Here is a 20,892-nt window from a genome sequence, read left to right as displayed (position 1 = left end):
CAACTTGCTCTTCATTAGGCTGTCTAGAAGAACGGCGCCTTGTTCGTGGTGTTGTTGTGGAAGCCTCAGTCACATAAACACCATATAAATAATCCAACCTTTCCTTGAACTTCACCAACTCATTAGTACCCTCTATTTCCCCATACACCTTCTTAAAAGCCCACTCCACAAACTCATACTTAAATCGAGGGTCTAAAACAACAGCCACAGCCATGATTATGCTAAAGTTGGTCCAATATTTAGCAAATTTCTCATTCATTCTTGCTGCCATCTTATGCATGAAGTTATCAGAATTTTCAAGCTCCTCTTTCAAGAGTAAACGGATTTTCAACACATTTGGGAAGTATACATTAGCGGTAGGATAATTAGTACCCGAAAAAACATTTGTCACATCAAAAAAGACCTTCAAAAATCTAAATAACTTCTCTATTCTCCCCCACTCCTCATTTGTTGGACAATGAATGTAATTGGCATCAACCTTTTGAAAATGAAGAAAAGCTTTTTTGTAGTACAAAACATTCTCTAACATCAAATAAGTTGAATTCCATCTAGTAGGGACATCTTGTCTCAATCCTCTACTTGAGTCTAGTTCAACATGTGCCACACAAGTCAAAAAACGTTGCTTTCTAGCCTGAGACCCTTTACAATACTTCACAGTTTCTCTCACCTTAACAACAGCCTCATTAATTTCTTTTAACCCATCTTGCACAATTAAATTTAGGATATGTGCACAACACCTCACATGGAAATAATCCCCCCCACATACCAAATCAAGTTCATTTTTAATTACATCAGCAAGCACATCATTAGAGGAAGCATTATCAAGAGTAATACACATGATTTTCTTTTGGATACCCCACTCTTTAAGAAAATCATAGACATGGTCAGACATATGGACACCGGTGTGAGGTGGAGGCAAAAAACGAAAGTTCAGAATTTTTTTTTGCAAATTCCATTGATTATCAACAAAATGGGCAGTCAAAGACATGTAACCATCAGTAGTAATTGAAGTCCAACAATCAGATGTAAGAGAAATCCTACCCTTAACTACACTCAACTCCTCCTTAAGTTTATCTTTTTCCCTCTTAAACATTTTCAGAACATCAGCCTTCAAAGTATTTCGAGACACAAGTTTAACATCAGGATTTATGTAATTAATCAACTTCCTAACAGCACTATATTCAGCAAACTGAAAAGGCAAATCATGTTTCACCACAGCAATAGACAACATCTCACGAACAATATCATAATCAATTGTAGGAACCCTATTCATCATAGAACCAGAACTGCTTGAATCAATAATCATCTGACCCACATCTTTAAAGGTCCTTTTTTTACATTTCTTAATGTGGCGTTTTAAATTACCAGTTCCTTGCCTACTTTCAGCATTATATTTCTGCCCACATTTTTTACACATGCAAATGATGTTACCTTGTTCGTCAGGTTTATCAAGGAATTCAAAATTTGCCCACACATCTGAAGTGAGCTTTCGTTGGCGCTTGAAATGAATTCCAGGCTTATTCAGCGAGGTGACATTAGAGGTTTTCTTCTTTGATTCCGTTTGATGAGAATCAGAAACTTCATCATCTGAATCAGAATCCGGAAGATCAATGGGTTCATCAGGATTAGGGCTATTAGCCATCTGTGAATAAATTAAAAAAAGAATTACACTCATATCCGAAGTATAAACATGAAAAACAGAAGTATAAACTCATGAGTCATGACATAAAGAATCAAACTCATGAAATTGCAGAGTAAGAAAATCAAATCAGGGCAAAAATCGCATAAACAAATCGCAAATAATCGCAAAATAAGTAAATAACAAATCAAATCTTCGAAAGAAATTGCAGAGTAAGAAAATAACAAACGAACAACATTAAATGATTAAATCACATAAACAAAGCATACATAAACCATAATAGCAAAAAATCGCATTAAAAAATCAAAGAAATCTGAAAATTGCATAACCAAATCAAGGAAATTGCATAAACAAATGACTCATGAGCAAACAAACTCATAAAAAATCGAATAATAGGATTATTACCTTCAGAATGTTTGAGATGAAGCTTCAATCTTCAAGGTTCAAGAATTTTTATTTCAATCTTCAAGAGTTAGAGAGAGAAAAGAGAGGAGAGAAGAGAGAGAAACTGAGAAGAGAGAGAGTTTGAGTGAAAGAAAGCGGCGAGAGAAAGAGGGAATTAGCTTAGGGTTAGATAATTTGGGCTTGGCCCATATTTTTAAATTAGGGTTTTAAGTTAAGCGGGTTGGGTTCGGGTTGACCCGACCTGAAACCGACCCAATTAAATAAACGGGTTTATGCGGGTTGGTTTCGGGTTGGGATTTTCAACCTGAACCCGACCCATTTAACTTCAGGTCGGGTTCGGGTTGACCCAATTACATAAACGGGTTGAAAATCTCTATCAAAACCCATTTATTTCGGGTTGGGTTCGGGTCGGGTTGTCGGGTCGGGTCAGCTTTTTCCAGCCCTACCTCCACCTCGTGATCGAACTCCTTCGCATGCCAGGCATCAGCGGAGGAAGCTATACCGTGATGGGGGGAAGCCTCTCTCCTTCCGGGAGCTAGAAGAGTAGGAAGAGGATACTTGGAGAACTGAAAGAGAGAGGAAAAAAAAACCCTCAATTTTTCAAAGAGTCCTCAACCTCTCGGCCAGAGACGCATAAGAGCAGCAGCTCAGCCTCTCGGCCAGAGTCTGCTCGCCGAGAGCAACCTGAGACTGTCCGCCGAAGTGTACTCGACCGACTCGGCGGCAGGGAGCCGAGTGTGCACAGCCGCCTCTCGTTCCCTGTAGCCGAGGCCCAGACTTCCCATCCAGGGACGAAAACCACTCCTAGGAGGGCGGAGCGCGGTCCCTTCGGCCAGGAATAAAGGCAAGGCCGTTATGCTACCCACCAGTTCCCCATTCGAGCAATGGATTCTGGAAGAGCATGTGCCCACGATTAAAATACCGTCGCACATTACATACGATGGGACTTCGGATCCGAAGGACCACATTGCCTCGTATGAGGCTCATATGCATCTTTGCCCCAGGTCCGAAGCGACTTGGTGCAAATATTTTCCAACCACTCTCAAGGGGGTCGCGCAAGCGTGGATCTCCAAAGGAGTGAAACAAGGCTCAATCGCTGGGTGGGACGATCTGTCCTCCAAATTTAGGAGCAAATTTTCCACGGAAAACCGCCGAGAGAAGACCACTGCTGAGCTCATGGGCCTACAACAAGGGGAGACCGAAAGTCTCCGGGACTACCTGACCCGTTTCAGCAACGAGTCATCCATCGTCTCTCTGCTGGACCAAGGGCTAGCTGTTTTTGCAATGCAGAATGACCTTCAGCCCGGGAAGTTCCTAGACTTCATGGTCATGCACACCCCGCAGACCTTGGAGGAAGCTCTGAACGCCTCGGATAAATTCATCCGAGCCGAGGAGTGGAACAAAACAAAAGCCCAACCCCAATCTGGGAATGGGAAACAAAAACAATCGTCCGAAGGCCAAGGCCAGAAGACGAAAGGAAAGGCGAAAGCCTCGGAGCAATCTTCGGCCAACGAGCTGAAGAAGCAAAAATCTTCCCCATTTACAGGCATATATGAGTCCTACACTCCACTCTCTCTTCCACGCGCCAAAATTTACAACGTGACAAAGGAGGAGCAGAGTTACAGAAAGACGAGACCACTCCCAGAGTGGTATCAGCGAAAAAATAAAAATCAGTGGTGCGAGTTCCATGAATCACCGGGACATAACACCGAGGAATGTATTCAGCTGAAGGACCAAATCGAGGACATGGTCCGGAAGGGATACTTGAAAAAATACATCGCGGATTACCGCGAGAAAAAGGAGGCCGAGAAGTCCGCAAAGGACTCTCGGCAGGACCTTGACTTCCCCCGGAAGAACAACAAAAGTGCGGAGGGAAAATTCTCTCCAATCAATGTTATCTCGGGAGGAATATGCTCTAGGAGGGAACACAAGCGGCACCTTAGGGCTCTGACCCACCAGGTGAACAACGCTGATATTCAGCCTCCTCAGTCGTCGGTGCCGAACATGACGTTCACAGCCGCCGACTGCCAGGGGGTAACATTCTGTTGATGGCCAACCGAACATGACGATCATCGCCACGGTGGCCAACCACGACGTCAGCAAGGTTCTTGTTGATGGTGGCAGCGGAGCAAACATTCTGTTCCGAAAGGCCTACAATCAAATTAAGCTGAAGCCCAAGCACCTTACACCGGTACCATACCCGGTATCCGGATTCAAGGGGGCTTCAACTTATCCAGACGGGAAGGTAACACTTCCCGTCACCATTGGCTGCGATGAGGCAGCCAGGAACGTCATGACTGAATTTTTGGTCATTGACGCTCCTTCAGTGTACAACGTGATTTTGGGGAGACCCATAATTCACAAGATCCAAGAGGTCGTCTCAAACTATCATCAGCTGATGATTTACGTCTTAGACGCCGGCTTCCCCGAAAGGATCCAGGGCAGCCAAAAGGACGTCCGAAGGTGCAACTACCTCAAGCCATCCCCTAGTCGCCCAAATGACGATGAGGATGAGGAGGAGAAAGAAAAAGAAAGAGAGTCGAGCACAAAAAAGCCGAAAGGTCTAAGTGCTTCGGCCCAAGGTTTTGCGCCCAAGGAAAGAGGGCCAGAAAAAGAAAAGGCTAGCTCTTCATCTGAGCCGAAAGACTCAGAGAGCCAGCCGAAGAAGAAGAAGTCTGGGACGCCCGCTGACATAGACAATAGGCCAGATTGTGAGGAGTCCAGCCCATCAGCAATGGACATGGACCAGCAGACCGAAACGGTTGAGTTGACTGAAGGAGACTCTGAGAAATGTGTAACAATCGGGATGGACCTCGATCCGAACACCCGTTGTGAACTTATTCAACTCCTTCGGGACAACAGAGATGTGTTTGCTTTCTCGGCAGCTGATATGCCCAGGATAAGTCCAAACCTCATCTCTCATAAGCTTAATGTTGACCCAACGTGTCGGCCAATTAAGCAAAAGAAGCGGAATTACTCCGCTAATAAGAACCGAGACATCGCAGCCGAGGTCAAAAATTTGTTGGACGCAGGCTTCATCGAGCCTTGCCAGTATCCAGAATGGCTGGCAAATGTGGTGATGGTTCAGAAGGCCAATGGTACCTGGAGAATGTGCGTTGACTTCACGGACCTAAATAAGGCTTGTCCGAAGGATTTCTATCCCTTGCCGAGGATCGATCAGCTGGTTGACTCGACAAGTGGCCATGCCTTGCTTAGTTTCATGGACGCATTCTAGGGGTATCATCAGATTTTTATGCACCCCGACGATCGAGCAAAGACGACATTCGTCACGAACGCCGGGGTGTACAATTATAAAATGATGCCCTTCGGATTGAAGGCTGGTGGATCAAGTTTTCGCCGATCAAAAGGGCCGAAACATGGAAGTCTATGTTGACGATTTAATCGTCAAAAGCAAAAAATCTCAGGACCATGTTAAGGACCTGGCTGAAACCTTCGCCACCTTAAGAAAGCACCAAATGAAGCTGAATTCGAAGAAGTGTGTCTTCGGCGTGAAGTCAGGGAAATTCCTTGGGTTCATGGTCAGCAAAAGGGGGATTGATGCCAATCCCTCCAAAGTCAAAGCAGCGCTCGACCTTCCTGAGACGAAAACAAAGCGGGATATTCAGCGGCTCACCGGAAGAATGGCAGCCCTCTCGAGGTTCATTTCCAGAGCTTCGGATAAGGGGTTATCTTTCTTCAAAGCCCTGAAACTTCCGAAAACAAAAGAGCTCGTTTGGGAAGAAGAGCAAAAAGAAGCCTTCAAGCAGCTTCGGGAGCATCTGGCTCAACTCCCAACGCTGGCTAGCCCAGCAGAGGGAGAAACTTTGTATCTGTACGTGGTTGTTAGCCCAGCCACCATCAGTGCAGTGCTGCTGAAGGAAGAAAACAAAATTCAGCAACCGATCTACTTTGTCAGTCATACTCTGACAGATGCCGTGACCCGCTACCCTCTACTTGAGAAAGTCGCCTTCGCAGTAGTGGTAGCTGCTCGGAAGCTGAGGCCCTGTTTCGATTGCCATCAGATAGTGGTCTTAACTGATCAGCCGCTGGAAAAAGTTCTCGGCAAAGTTGAAAAATCTGGTAGGCTGGCCAAGTGGGCTTTTGAGCTCACCGAATTCAGCATCAGCTACCAGCCGAGGGCTGCCATCAAGGCTCAAGCTCTAGCGGACTTCTTGGCCGAATGCTCGTACCAAGAGACGCTAGACGATGAAAAGAAAATCTGGACCGTGTTTACGAATGGATCCTCCACCGTAAATGGTTCGGGGGCAGGGGTAGTGATAACCTCTCCCGAAGGAAAATCCTTTGAGTATGCACTAAAATTTTCTTTTAAGGTTTTGAACAACGAAGCTGAATATGAGGCAGCAATTGTTGGCCTAGAATTGTGCACCTCCCTAGAAGCCGAGCATGTCTGCCTGAAGACAGACTCTCAGCTAGTTGCATATCAGATTAGTGGCAGCTACGAGGCCAAAGAGCCCTCCATGATAGCTTATCTTGCCAAGATCAAATCAGTCATTGCAAAGCTGAGAACTTTTGAAGTTCAGCTGATCCCAAGGGGTCAGAATACTCAAGCCGATGCACTCTCCAAACTTGCTAGTTCAACTCTCACCGAGCTGAACAGATCTGTATATGTGGAAGTGTGCCGAGAAAGAAGTGTCGACGAAGCACCTGAAGTGTGTTGCGCTGACCCAGAGCCCAGCTGGATGGATCTCATCCTAGCTTTCAAGCTTCGGGGAGAAATTCCCGAAGATAAAATTTTGGCCTCCAAGCTGAAGAGAACCAGCTCGAGGTTCATAGTCTTCAGAGGGGAGCTTCTAAAAAAGTCCTTCTCAGCCCCATTGCTGAAATGCGTGGGACCAACAGATGCAGATTACATCCTTCGGGAGATTCACCTCGGCATCTGTGGGTACCACATCGGGGGAAGGATCTTAGCCCACAAGTCATTGAGGGTCGGATATTACTGGCCCACCATGATCTCAGATGCTAAGGAGTTGGTCCGGAAATGTGAAAAATGTCAAAAATTCGCACTAGTTATCCATCAGCCAGGTAGAGACCTTCAGCCGATCCTTAATCCACTCCCGTTTGCCCAATGGGGACTGGATATACTGGGCCCATTTCCAGATGCGCCTTACCAAAAAAGATGGTTAATAGTCGGCATCGACTATTTCAGAAAATGGATTGAGGCTGAAGCAGCTTCGAATATCACAGAGCAAACTGTCAGGAAATTTATCCGGCAGAACATTATTACTCGCTTCGGTATTCCGAAGGTCCTTGTCTTTGATCATGGGAGACAATTTGATAATCTGCCGCTGAGGCAATACACAGATCAATTCGGCATCAAATTGGCATATTCAGCAGTGTGTCATCCACAAAGTAATGGCCAAGCCGAAGCTGCAAATAAACAAATCCTCAATGCTTTGAAGAAAAGGGTTGAAGATCAAAAGTCCAAGTGGATAGAGGAACTTCCAAGAACCCTCTGGTCGCTTCGGACTACGGAAAAAGAGGCAACGGGCTATTCACCTTATGAGTTGGTGTATGGTGCCGAAGCCGTACTTTCAGTGGAAATCGGCTCTGAGAGTTTACGAGTGCACCACTTCTCGGCTGAGAATGAGGACCTAATGAGAGAATCCCTCGATTTTCTTGATGAAGTGAGAGACTCAGCCCGAGTCAGAATGGCTGCTTATAAGCAGAGAATCAGCAAATTTTACAACCGAAGGGTCCATGCAAGGCCTCTCAAAATTGGAGACCTTGTCCTTCGAAATGCTGCTGCAGTTCAGAAAGGCCGAATCCATGGGAAACTCTCAGCTACATGGGAGGGACCCTATGAAATCTGTGATGAGCTTCAGCCAGTGACATACTGACTTCAGCAGTTGGATGGAACTGAGTTGAAAAATCACTGGAATGCTGATGTACTTAAGAAATATCATGTGTAAATCTTTCGGGGCAGAACAACCTTTGTAAGTACATTTTGAATCGTTAATGAAAGGCCTTGGAGCCACCATTTACATTATTCTTTCAAAGTTTTCTTTATTCTATCTACTCTTTAAGGGTTTTTATTCAGCCTCGTCTGAAACCTTCGCCTCCGGGTAACTGGGTTTCAGATTGCTGACAAACTCGTCTTTTTAAAGAACACCGGTCTTTCAGCTGAAGTCAAACTTCAGTAAGACTTGTTCTCTAAAGACATGAGTCCATGGACGAGTCTGGGATATTGCCTTAACTGAGCCTTGTACCCCAGAAAGCCATTATCCGAAACATTGCCTTCAGCTGGCCCTGTGTTTCGGATATCCATTTTTAAAAGATAGACAGAAAACCAAGGACAACAGCAACTGTTAGAAATCTTTTATTCAGCTTCGCCTGAAAGCTAAAGAAACAAAACCCACTCAGCAATCCAAAGACTTGAGTCTTCAGATTCCTAGCGGGGGGCAAGAGGCACTATCAGTGCAAGTTTATCTTCAGCAGAATTCTTCAAGCCGAAAGCTTTGTACTTAGCAAATTTTTGCGAAAATTTCAAAGTTCAGAAACAGTAAAGCATTCAAAATAAGACAAAGCAGTGGAAGAAGAAGCATCAGCTAATCTCTTTTGACTGTCCTCCAAATCCTTTTTAGATTTTTCTAACTCTTCTGAGAGTTTCGAGGAAGAAGTCTTCTGCTCATTAAGCTCCAGCTGGACGTTGGAAGCCTCGGCCTTGGCCTGGGTCAGGTCATCTACCTTAACCTTCAGCTGATCCTCCAGCTCCTTCAGCTTCTGGTCCTGGCTCTCAGCAGCAGCTTGGGCAGCAGAAAGGTGAACATCCCTAGCATGTTGAGCCTCTTCAGCAGCCATCCTGTTGGCTTCAAGAGCTTCCAACTTCTGCTGCACTTCAGCTTGTGCAGCAGCTCCTTCTTGAATCCGGCTCTCGATGGCAACTTTAAATTTGGAGATGTCCACTCCCATTTGCTCCTGAAGGAATTTCTCCCCTTCTATCAATGGGGGAAAAACTTACTTCTCCATGGCAGAGAAGAAGGTCTGAATGGCTTCAGCAGCCCTCTTTTCATACTCTTCGCTCTGCTACTGCCTCTATTCAGCAGCCTGCTGTTTCAGCTCAGCAAGCTTCGCCTCCTCTTGGGCAATCTTCACATCTTCCCAGGCATGCTCCAGCTTATCTTGGAGGGTGTCAATCAGCTCTACAGTGTGAGTCTGATTGTGCACAACCTGTTTGCGGGGCACATCAATTAAAATAAATAAAATAATAAAAAAGGAAGAGCCGAAAAGGAGGAGAGAGCTGAATAAAAGAAAGCAAAACAACTAAATGGCTAAGTACCTGCATTAGCAAACGCTGGTTATCTCTTGCGGGGTCAGGGACCCTCCGGCTGGATTCTCCCATCCCAGCCGTGGCCTTCAGCGACCACACCCCTGCTCGGTCCACTTCGGACATACTAGATAGGTCACCGAAGTAACCTGCAGCCCCTTCACGGTTCTGGCCCCAAATTCGTTCCCAAACAGGTTCTGGGACTGTGATGCGGGGGGCCGAGAAACCCAAATCTCCAGTGTTCACTGTCTGGAAGGACGGGAAGGAAGAAGACGGAACCTCCTGAACCTTCTCAGGCTCAGCATGACCTTCTCCTTCGGCGGAGCCCAGTTGGTCTCCACCAGGGTCAGCAGCGACGACCTCCTCTGCTTCCTCCCCTAGATAAGGTTGACGAAGAAAAGCGTCAACCTCCCTATCAATATCATCTGAGAAGCCTTCAGCAATCGGCAGCATGGCATCCCTGAACCCCCCCTTCGGATCAGGCGTTTTTTGGTCCACCTCCATCTCTTGAGTTTCGGGAGGTGGAGGGGGGGTTTGAGGACGCGGAGCTTCCGGCGGAGGGGGAGCCCTCGGCGAGCGTCTACCTTCATCAGGCTCCCGTATGAGGATGCCCCCGGTAGGCCTCATCCCCGTCTGAAACTGACGAGGCTCCAGCACGGCTAACCTCCTCCTTCTTTTTGCTAAGGGATGCTCGTCCATTTCTTCAGATTCTGACGAAGATGGATCCTCAGAACGAGCAGGCGCCTTTCCTTCTCTTCTTTCGCTCCCTTCCTCAGACTGCAGAAAGGGGGGGGGGGGGGGCAGCAAAGTGTGAGTAAAAAAAAAAGAAGAGAAAAAGAGAAACGAGCAAGTCATGAACTTACTGGAACCCTCGGCTGAGCTCCAGATGTAGGGATATCCCTCTCAGCAGCACTAGATGTCCCAACACCTCCTTCCAAGGAGTCGATTTCTCGGGACACGTCAGCTGCTGTCTGAGCAGCCTGTGCTTCCTCAGGTAATAAAGGTCGAAGGGGATCTCGCTTCTCCCACCAAGGCTTCTGCTTGGTGTATTCGGCGGCAGCTTCGATTTGAAGGCCCGTTTCGTGCAGATGCAGCGGACGGTCCTTCGGAGCTGTGATTGCCGGAGCCCGGTCTAAAATGACTCGTTCAACGTTCACCCCAAGCCGGTTATAGTCAACCCCCGAAGTAGCTTCGTTCAGCTCTGAAAAGAACAGACGAAGGTTAGACTACGGGAATAAGCATCAAAGATAAGCGGAAAATTAAACAAGTCAAAGTCCTCGGCCCCAGCCGAACATACTTACCATCCCTGTACTTTCGGCTGAGGCCGACAACTGCCAACATCTTCTCTTGGAAGACGTAATGGTTATCTGGAAGCCATTTGGCCGGGATAAATCTCATTCGGCCAACTCCCCCAGGGTTATTCTGCTTCTCGAAGAAGCTCATTTGCTCGTAGTTGGGATGACGAGCGGCATCAGGGTCCTCAGGGCCCAAATCCTGCATGTTCTGATCAGGCCTGGAGAGGTATCAGGGAGCCCCGAAAAAATAGGGATGCTCTGGATCAGCGGGAACTCTCACCCAGACCCATTGACCTCTCCAATCCTTGTCCGAGGAATTGTTCGGCCACATAGTCAGATAATGGGGGCGTCTCTCTATTCGCCACCATCCTGAAGACCCATGTTGGCCGTATGTGATCTGAAGGTTTTGCACTAGCTGATGCATCTTTCGGAAGCAGTGCAAGTTCGGCTTAACAGCTAAAAACCGACACACCCAGAGATAAGTCATCACCCGCCGAATGCTAACGGGTGTTAATTGGCACAGGGAGATCATGTACTTTATTAAAATGTCCCTGACGAAGGGATCCAAAGGAAACCGAAGCCCGTATTGTAATTGCCGAGTGTACACCCCTATATACCCAGGAGGGGGACGGTGAATCCTGTCAGTCGGCGAGGGCATTCGGCACCAGTGCCCATCCTCTTCAAAAATGCCGTAGTGCAACTCAATTTGCTCGGCGAACCGGTAGGTTTCGGCGTGCCGAACCCACCACGAGTATGGGGTATTTCTCACCATGGCGTCCTGGGCCTCGGCGTCTTGCCATTCAGCATGCCCAGGAAGCAGGTCCCAGAGCACAGGGGGCAAATCTTCAGCCTGCCCAGCCCTTTCTCTCTGCTCAGGTTGCTCCACCTCGCCGGCCTCGGCGTCCTGCTGAGGCGGCGCGGCGTTTAAAGGAACAGTCGGAATCCCCCTTTCCGGGTCTTCCCGGTTCGTTCCCCGTTCCAAACATCGGCGCGGTCACGGGGATCCCTAACCTGACCCCGTCGACCTGGTTGACGCCTCCTTTCTCGAGCCATAACCAAATTCAAAGAAGGAAAGAAGGGAGAAGAAGAATTTCCTTAAAAAAGACAAGAAAATCGAAAAAACTCGAAGAAAATTACCTTCAAATTGGCCGAAATGCGCCAGTCAAATTAGTGGAAGCGACAGATTTGAGTATCGAACTCGAATTCGAGAATGGTGCGCTAGAAATTCGAAGCGAAGGTGGGTTTATGGGAGAATTCGAGTGTAAGTTGGTGAAGAAATGAGGCAAAAATGCAAATCAGACCTTATAATTCCAGGAAGGAGAATTCCAAAGGTCGGAAAGTTCAAATTTCTCTTAAATGCCTCCTTAATTAACCGTTAAACTCTCTCTCTCTTGATTAACCGCCCACTATCCACTCCACTTCCTATTAATTATCCAAATTACAGTTATTTAATTAATAACTGCTTAAAAATTTAAATCTTTTGATTTAATTAAATCATTTACTTCCCTCCATTTCTTATTGGATTCAAACCCGACCCGTCATCCTTCCAAATCGGGTCTGGGGGGCAAGTTTTTTGGGTCCAATTTACCTAATTGGGCCTAGTCATTCATTTGGGTCCAATTATCTCATTGGGCCTAGTCATTAAATGATCCAATTAAAAGCCCAAGGTCAAGGTTCAACTCTCATTTGTGCTAAAGTCAAGATCAGTCCACAAGACAAGTCAATTGGGCCAAGGCCCACTTCCTCCTTGTATGCAAAGGTATATAAGCCTTCAATTTATTCATTCGTGGGATAATTCACAAAAGCCTCAAGCAATTAATTCTCTTGCATAGCTTTCTCTCTCTACACATTGTGCTGACTTTAGCATCGGAGGGGCCTTCCTCGGCAACACCCCCGAGGCTAGTTTACGTGTGTTTGCTGTGCAGGAAACCTTCGGCCCAACATCACTTGGACCGAATCCAGTGTTCACCACTTCATCGAACCTTCGGCAAGGTCCCATTGTTTTCATCCGAAACAACTCGTATATTGACTTATAAGAGCTATAACTCTAGAACATTGGCTTATTATATTATTCGAACTTCTTATCTCAATTTATTTTATACTTCGTTTGATATATCAAAAAGCAATATATAGGGAAGAACATTTAATAAGGATGCATGGGATATTTAATTTCTAATGAGTGTATGTGATAGTGAGGTTGGTCTTAGAGTTTTCTAATTTATTTATTTTTTGTTTTTAGTTATTAAACCATATACTTGTATATAATATAATATCGATGTTTCTACCGGGTTATTTTTCAAAAAATTAAATATCCCATGCATCCTTATTAAATAGACAATTAGTCATATACGAAGTAGACAGAAAAGCCATATATTGGTTGTAAACTTGTTAGCTGTAACCTGTGGATTAACAAACTCTATAATTAATAATAGTATAGCTACATAATACATGGACCACTGCACATAAATACATACTACTGTATTACTCTCTATTTTTATTTGATTTTTGATGAGCAATTAAAATTAGAAATAAAGAACAAAATAAATTTTGAAATTGGACCCATATATGTTGTATTATCCGTACCATTAATGGGTATTTTTGTAGTTTTTGCATTTCGATTTCTTCTCCCACTTTGCTTGTAAAGTTCTGATTACTGCTTCCGTTCATTATCCATGTAAACAGTACACCCACACTTTTAATTTACTTCCACGGTTTAGTTGTAACTTTGAAATATTTTATATTTGTCAAATAATATCCCAAAATTACAATTAAAAAAAAAACAGACGTAGTACTTGTTTTTGTAAAATTGTGTACACATATCTTATTATTCCTCTTTGATTTACTACATACCTTATAAATAAAACTTATAAAAAAATATTTTTAAAATTATGTTACATGTTTATAAGACGACATAAATAACTTTTAGGACGAAGGAAGTACTAGTAATACATAATTATTCCACATTATTGAAGAGGTAGTAACATTGCCCTTTCACTTTTGGAATTAATAGCGGCTTACCTACATGAAACGTCAAATATATAATCAAAACTTCACTTTTGTAAGTGACACAACAAGATTTGGACTTTCAAATTTTCAATCAACCAAATTCTTCATTGGGAGCAAGCATTATCATGTGAAATCCTTATCTTTGAATATTTTTAGGTTGCCGCTTTCTTGGAACAGTAATAACTACTCCATCTTATGCATGTTTTTTATTTGTAGGAATTATTGAAAACGAGTAAGATTATATTATTGAATGCATGCATTTTTGGGCGTCCACAAATACAAAGTAAAGTAATATATATATATATATGAATGAATGCATGAACCAAGGTTTTACTAATGCTTTCGATGTATACTAACATAATTAAAATATGGATGTGTGAATGCAAGTTCATACTGATGAGTGATTGTGGGTTTGGCTAAAGGACACACTTTTTGCCTTTTGACCACAATCTATACCATAAACAAAGTACGTACGTAGTACTAATTTTTGCCACAAATAAAGATTAAAAAAAAAATGGTTATAACAAGTTAATGATAAACACATGACATGTTGTCACTTACTCCATGTAAATTATTGAGTAATGTTCGAGTTTAACAAATTCTATCTACAATAAGGGTCTGTTCTCTTACGTTGAAATTCAGTTCAGTTCAGCTCAGCTCAGCTCAGCTCAGTTCAGTTCAGCTCCTAATTTCCTTCTCTTATAAAATATTCATTTCAGTTCAGTCCAGCTCAATTCAGTTCAGTTCAGTTTAGTTCAGCTCGGTTCAGTTCAGTTCAGCTGAGTTCAGTCAATGATAACAGACCCTAATTCTACCCTTTGTTTTCTAAAATTAAAATTATAAGATAGTAAAATGTATTGTATACAACAATCATTTTAGATATATCATTTGTCAACATTTCAAACAAATATTATCGTTGTGAAGTAATTAAGTTTCACCAAATATTTCAAACAAATTATTTATTAATTGCTCGAACAAATCCCCCTTAAAAGAGGGGGAAAAAAATGCTTGTAGTTGAATATGTACCCTTTAAATGGAAACCCATGAGAATATTGGTGAAATTGCTACATCTAAAAGAGGAAGAAAGTAGATTTTTTTTTTTTTTTTTTTTTTTTGACAGGAAAGTAGATTAATTATTAATACGGAGTAGTTGGTACTCTAAGACAAACAACACCTTTTTGTAAGAATTATTTGACCGAGGAAATCTAGAGGAATCTTCAACCCTTTATAAAATTTAGATAAAATAATTTAGCTATCCAAAAAAGGTGAGAAATTGAAGCAATCAAATTCATTGGCTTTTGTTGGACTAATAAAATAATAATGCATTATTAATAAAAAAGTACTCATAAAATATTACTCTAGTTTAAGAACTTTGTTCTTGAAATTTCCATTGCTCAGTTTCCATGTGTAATTGATTCACTTTTGGCTGTCCTTTAAATGATTGTCGTCGCGTAGCTTATTAGCAACTCCTCATAATTCATAAACGATCTTGATGGGATGAGGTTTCAAGATATGTCCTAGATCGCAAATTAATTACAAGTTTTCATTTATGCATAAGGGCCTACCTCTTCGCTTTTGGTCGTTTATGGATGGATATCTTGATGTTTTCGTAACTTCGTATGGTAGTCCCTTGGTAGAACCTTCAACGTCCAAGTTGATGTTCAAACAATGTTATTTGAGAGAATTTTAAAAGGGAGATAGTGTAATAGGTCCTCGTTTAATAAGAAAATTAATTTTATTTATCTTCGCTCCTTAAAAAATTAGAGTAAATTGGATGATTGAGTGATATACTTGTATTATTGTATATGTAATATAAAATAACTACATATCAAAAGCTTAAAACTCTAATAAGTTTTCTTTAAGCATGCTTTGGTCAGAAATTAGAAGTGATACCATCAAATGGTGTGACACATTCACATAAGGTGTTTAGCGCACATTCCACAAAATCTCAAGCTTTATGTCACCTAATGTTGGTTGGATATGTTATTATCTACACCTTGTGCTTTACAGATTGCATTGCAAAGTAGAAATGAATCAAACCTTGACAATTGGTCAATAAGAAATCCAAAGATTTGAGCTCAACATTTTGCTAGTTGCCATTGCTCTAGCATCATATTAGAAATTGGATCCGATAGTTTATGTTCAAATCCTATTAGCTATAGAGTGAATTTATCAAAACCTACACACAACTTTAAGGTGAAAAGAACAATATCAAGACTGAGATTCTTAACCTTCAACAATTAACACTAATTATGTCAAATACAACCCTTCACAAATACTTATTTTAAGATCTTTATCATGTAAAAGGCATAAAAGTTTGGTTTTACATGATTTATTAAATTTAGACATCAGAACTCAAGAAAAGGAAATCGCCCACAAACAGTTCTGCTTTCTAGCTCATCTTTCCTGTGGGAGTATCTTTTTCTTCTCCTAGCTCCACCAACCAGAACACTTATGGTAATCATGGGCTGTGACGCTGCGTTAAATCAGGCTACGGCATATGGAGTATAATTTAATACTTTAATGGCTGAATCAGACTCTGAGAGAAGCAGGCAGTTCATATAACTGATATAAGCCCGAGTAAGAAGCCTGTAGGACATTGTGGACTTCCATGATAAGAGAATTAGAGATGGTCTTGAAAATTGATCACCAACAACGTCCTGTAAATCTGTAATATAAAGTTTCTGCTGACGAGTTAATTAAGGTTGGTACATCAGTACAGAGTTATAGCAGTATAAACCTGAGGAGTATCCAAACCACAGGTAGCACAAAATACTCCATTTTTTCCTGCCTCCTTGGGGATATAACAGTTTTATGACAGTTTTTTTAGTTATTCAAGCGCAGATAGCCAAAAAAAAAAAAAAAAAAAAAAAAAAAAAAAAAGGAACCAGGAAAAACTTTAGGAGTTGACAGACTCACATACCATAGAAGAAAATCCTTATTGTAGCCCATATAATGATATATGACTATATGTACAAGACTGAGACTGGAAGTAGCAAAAACTGCACATTTTACAAGAATTATGCAGACCTACAGTGAAGATTATTTTGTGAAAAAGAAAACTTAGAGAACAATATCAGCACATTTAACAAGCATAGGTAGCACAAACTTAGTCAAGGTTTTTAATTAAAATTCACAACAAAATTCTAATGGTACTTGTGATAAGCTCTTGTAGCATAGACATCCAAAGAAAAAAATCTGAAGACTGACCAGTTACAGCGCCCACTTAGTTATGTTTAGTTTACAGCTACATCACTTGACTCTTCATTTCACCTCAAATATCCATGTGTGAAGCCCCGTATTCAATACTCAGGTATTGGTATGACAGTTAGACACTTTACTTTTGAACCAAAATCATGTAAGAGTTCACAAGATGGTTGTGTCATATTCTAGCCCCCCTTGTCTAAAAAAAAACCTTTTAGCCAAAGCTGGATAAGACGGTATACGATGTACACAAAACACATTTGAAAAGTATCATCGTAAAATTCATAATGCATGAAATGTTCAAGATAATCTAATCAACTTTGGCGGGTCTGTTTCAACAGCTTATGGTCAACATGTTAGCTGCTGTAGTAGCTCTACTGTGGAGTACGAACTACGGAGTATTAACATGGTCTCTATAACTATTGATTTCAGTGGACCTTGACATCTTCATTATTCTGACATTCCGTTGGGTACAGTCATAAATAGATGTAACAAAAATAAAAATATATACATGTGGACTTGATAGTAATGTACTATCTCCAACCCAAAATGTTTCTCCCACATCAATTCCTTCATCACTCTTTACCATTTGCTCCTACCTTTTTTATGCATCTTCTGTATGGAGGACCATGGACAGCTCCTGTCTCCTCAGGCAGTCAGGCAATCAGCACTTATATAAAGCCCAATATCTCTTCACCTTGCTCCAAATTAAGAGCTAATGATATTATTAATATATGTGCCTCCTTAATAAGCCTAGCTCAGCTCCATCCACCGAAACAAGATAAACTTAAAACAGCACTAAATAACCACCCAGTTTGTGATGAATAGGAAAACAGGATAATAATGTAAATACATGTACATATAATTATCTTCAGTTTTATGTATTTGAATAATGAATATATCTTGCATTTTGAAGAGCAAAAACATCTGAATAAGTTTAATTGCCATGACTCAGGATTAGTCTTGAGTCCAACCACTTTGTTCCTAGCTATAAATGTGGATAAGCCATGGCATTTTAAAACTAATTATTCAATATTTCAGCAATGTTACTCATTTAATTTCTTAATTGCCCAAGAAAGACCAAATGCCTGAAGGAGGTGAGAAATATCCTTTCACACTCAAATGAACCTAGAGAGTGTTATAAATGACAGCACTATTGCTGGGAAAGAGGGAGGGAGGAAAGAGGGGTGGACTTTAAGGATCTGAAGAATGCAGCTGATACAGGAATTGTAAAGGTGATCAAGCTAGATCATAGAGAATCTGAGATGTACAAAAGTGTAATTGGTATAATATTTAATTGATAGGATGAGTTTTCTTATTACTGTAAGTCTGTAACTAGTAACATCATTGAATAGCATTCCAGTAAGGCAAATACTGTTTGCTATTCTTGAGAGATTGAGCAAGCCAAGCACAATAATTTATGTAAAGCTCCTAACTTTGTATTAAGCAGTGTCATCAACATAATTATAAAACAGCAATGGTGGTGTGTGCAAGTGGGTAGGGGATGGGGCAGTTATAAGGCAGCTTCTAACAGCATCAAGCATATAAAGGACAATCTAAACTCAAACTCTCTCATCAGACATCTCCAGTAGCTAAAGAACGGTACCTGGTTGGGCAAAACTGCGAAGGGTCCAAATACTCCATACTGCAACTAGGCAGTACCTTTCCCTTCACAAATATCACAGTCAGTGTATCCAAGGCCTTCACAATATGGGCATTTTGCTCCTCCGTCCACCCAATCCAAAAACTGCTTCATATGTCTGAATATAAGATGCAAAGAAAACATGCAAATAAAAAAGATAAATAATAGTAATGAAATTTCAACCAACCTGTTCCTCGACTTGTGAATCTCCCGTTCCATCACACTCTGCAGTGAAAAGGGAACTAGGGTTTAGCTAGAAAGATTGATAAAATGTAAGCCTAAGCAAGAGCTTTTGCTGCCAGTTATTTATTTCCTTCGGAAGCTTAAGAATTACTAGCATTGTATTGCTTCTAGTATGATTTGTTGGGGATAAGCCAAAGCTCACAAGTATTGATTGAGGCCTAGTAAATCATAGCACATATGGAAAGAAGTTCCAGCTTATGTCATGACTAATTCTCAAATGATTGGAAAAAAAATTGTGCATCAACTCTAGGGACCTATTCACCAAAGAGATACCTTTTTGCAAGTGAAATAGAAATATCTACATACCCATGCACAATAGACGACCCTCCCCTCGACAACTGAGGCATTTTGGTGCAGATGATTTTCCGCCACCCAACTTATCATTTCCTTTATTTAGCCTGGAAGGCTCCTCCCACCGATTCTCACCTAGAAGAAATACTCGGTGTTCAGGAATACCCACATCAGTTGGCACTTTCTTTGCAACTGTCTGCTGAACTTCTTTGACTTTGATAGGAGCCCCATTTGCTTTGTCCTTTCACCATAACAACAAATGAATTAAGTAGTTTGCATCGAATTATAAATCAATACTCAGATACTCAACACTGCACTCAAACACCAAACACAATGTATATTCCCTATAACACTACTAAGCTGGTACTGTGCTTTATTTTCTTTGTATACATAGACAAAGAATCAATCTCCCAATAATGTAACACGATTACACATTGATGCTTGATCCCTCAAAAATACAGCACGAAAGAAGAAACAGCTCACAGCTACAGCACATATTAGAAAACAAACCATTCCTGTTTCATCCATAGCACTCACTTTTGGGATATCAGCCTTGACTTGTGTTTTAGGACTCGAAATCTGTTGAGGCGCATACAATTGATCAAGCAGCTCAATAGTCATAATCCCATCCTCGCGAATGCCAATTGAAGCCTGTAAATTATGTTCATCACAACCAATGTAAAATTTAGCATAATCAAACAATGCTGTTATCCAAATATAAGAGCACTAGGTCATCAAATCTTTCTCGATTATAATGGAAATTTACGATTTCGAGCAAAAAAAGTTTAAAATGTACACAAAAAAAACAACATACTTGCCAAGTTTTAACAGCTCTCTCAGTATCAGTAGAGAAATAACTAAACTCCATGTCCTCCTCTCCAGAATAAAACCCTAATTTCATCAATGCATCCTGCCATATTCATACAATTCCATAAATTAATTTTATAATAATAAAATTAACAACTAACAAATCATACTTCAAAATAAAAATGAAGAAATTAAAATCAAAATTAGGTTTTAGAAAGAGAAATCAATCAAACCTGCATAGCACGAACTTCTTCACCTTCGCATCCAATTCTCAAACTAGTACTCCAACTCGAAATCGAACTCGATTTCGCCTTCTCTAATGGCTTCGTCTCCTCCTTCATCTCACTTTCCGGCGAATTCACAGTCGAAATATCAGAACCAGAATCCAAATTCACAGATTCCACCTCAGAATTCAACTCACTACCAGAAAAATCAAGAATCTGATTAGAATTCTTAGCTTCCAAAAGAGCCGCCATTTTTGTCGGAGTAGTAACCTCAAAATCAGCAGAATTCGATCGATTACTACGAAAATCATCCAATTCCGACTGCAAATGTTGAATTTGAAGCGATAATTCGGAAATCTGGCGTAACAAAGATTGTCGTTCGGAATTCCAGCGAGCTTCTTCGCGAAGCCATCGTTGTTCTTCTCTTAACCATCTATGTTCTTCTCGAAGCCATCGTTGTTCTTCTGCTTCGTAATCGCTAGGGTTTGATGATGCGCGTAATCTGCAACGACGAAGATGATGATGATGATGATGAAGAGGAGAGAGATTGGAGTTTTTGGTGGTAGTTTGGAAGCTTCTTTGGATATGGTTATGGAGGTTTGGATGATTGGTAATGGTGTAGAAGTTGCTAGATATTATTACCGCCATTTCGTCTGTTTTTTTCGGGTATTTTTTTATTTTTTATAGTGAGTTTCCCTCCATCTCTTAGCTAAAGAAACTTATTTATCCATGGTGGAATGTTTTTATTTTACTCTTTCCATTTTCAATTGTTTGTCATAAATCACCAATTGATTTCTATGATAGATTAGGGCATAAATGGGGTTGAATTGCTTATTCTAAATAATTGGCAA

At 41.6% G+C, this 20,892-nt stretch overlaps 1 protein-coding gene across 5 annotated transcripts; it reads right to left on the bottom strand.

Annotated features, from left to right (window-relative positions):
- Window positions 1–15,827: 15,827 nt before the first annotated feature.
- Window positions 15,828–20,741, bottom strand: LOC110705152. 5 transcript variants are annotated; one of them, XM_021882997.1, is made up of 7 exons: window positions 20,051–20,741; window positions 19,825–19,920; window positions 19,548–19,661; window positions 19,026–19,251; window positions 18,664–18,701; window positions 18,441–18,584; window positions 15,828–16,314 (listed from the first exon to the last, which is right to left on the bottom strand). In XM_021882997.1, the coding sequence occupies exons 1-6, from the start codon at window positions 20,687–20,689 to the stop codon at window positions 18,486–18,488; spliced, it is 1,212 nt and encodes a 403-aa protein (XP_021738689.1). In that variant the 5' UTR covers window positions 20,690–20,741; the 3' UTR covers window positions 15,828–16,314; window positions 18,441–18,485. The 5 variants fall into 5 exon arrangements, with proteins under 5 accessions (XP_021738689.1, XP_021738688.1, XP_021738692.1 ...); XM_021882996.1 differs by having other exon boundaries at window positions 15,828–16,298; XM_021883000.1 differs by having other exon boundaries at window positions 15,828–16,298; window positions 18,441–18,581; window positions 20,051–20,740.
- Window positions 20,742–20,892: the final 151 nt, after the last annotated feature.

The sequence above is a fragment of the Chenopodium quinoa genome, unplaced genomic scaffold (assembly GCF_001683475.1).
Source record: "Chenopodium quinoa cultivar QQ74 unplaced genomic scaffold, ASM168347v1, whole genome shotgun sequence".
Lineage (NCBI taxonomy): Eukaryota > Viridiplantae > Streptophyta > Magnoliopsida > Caryophyllales > Amaranthaceae > Chenopodium > Chenopodium quinoa.
Note: the sequence above shows the minus strand (reverse complement) of the source record. Positions and strands in the feature narration are given on the sequence as shown.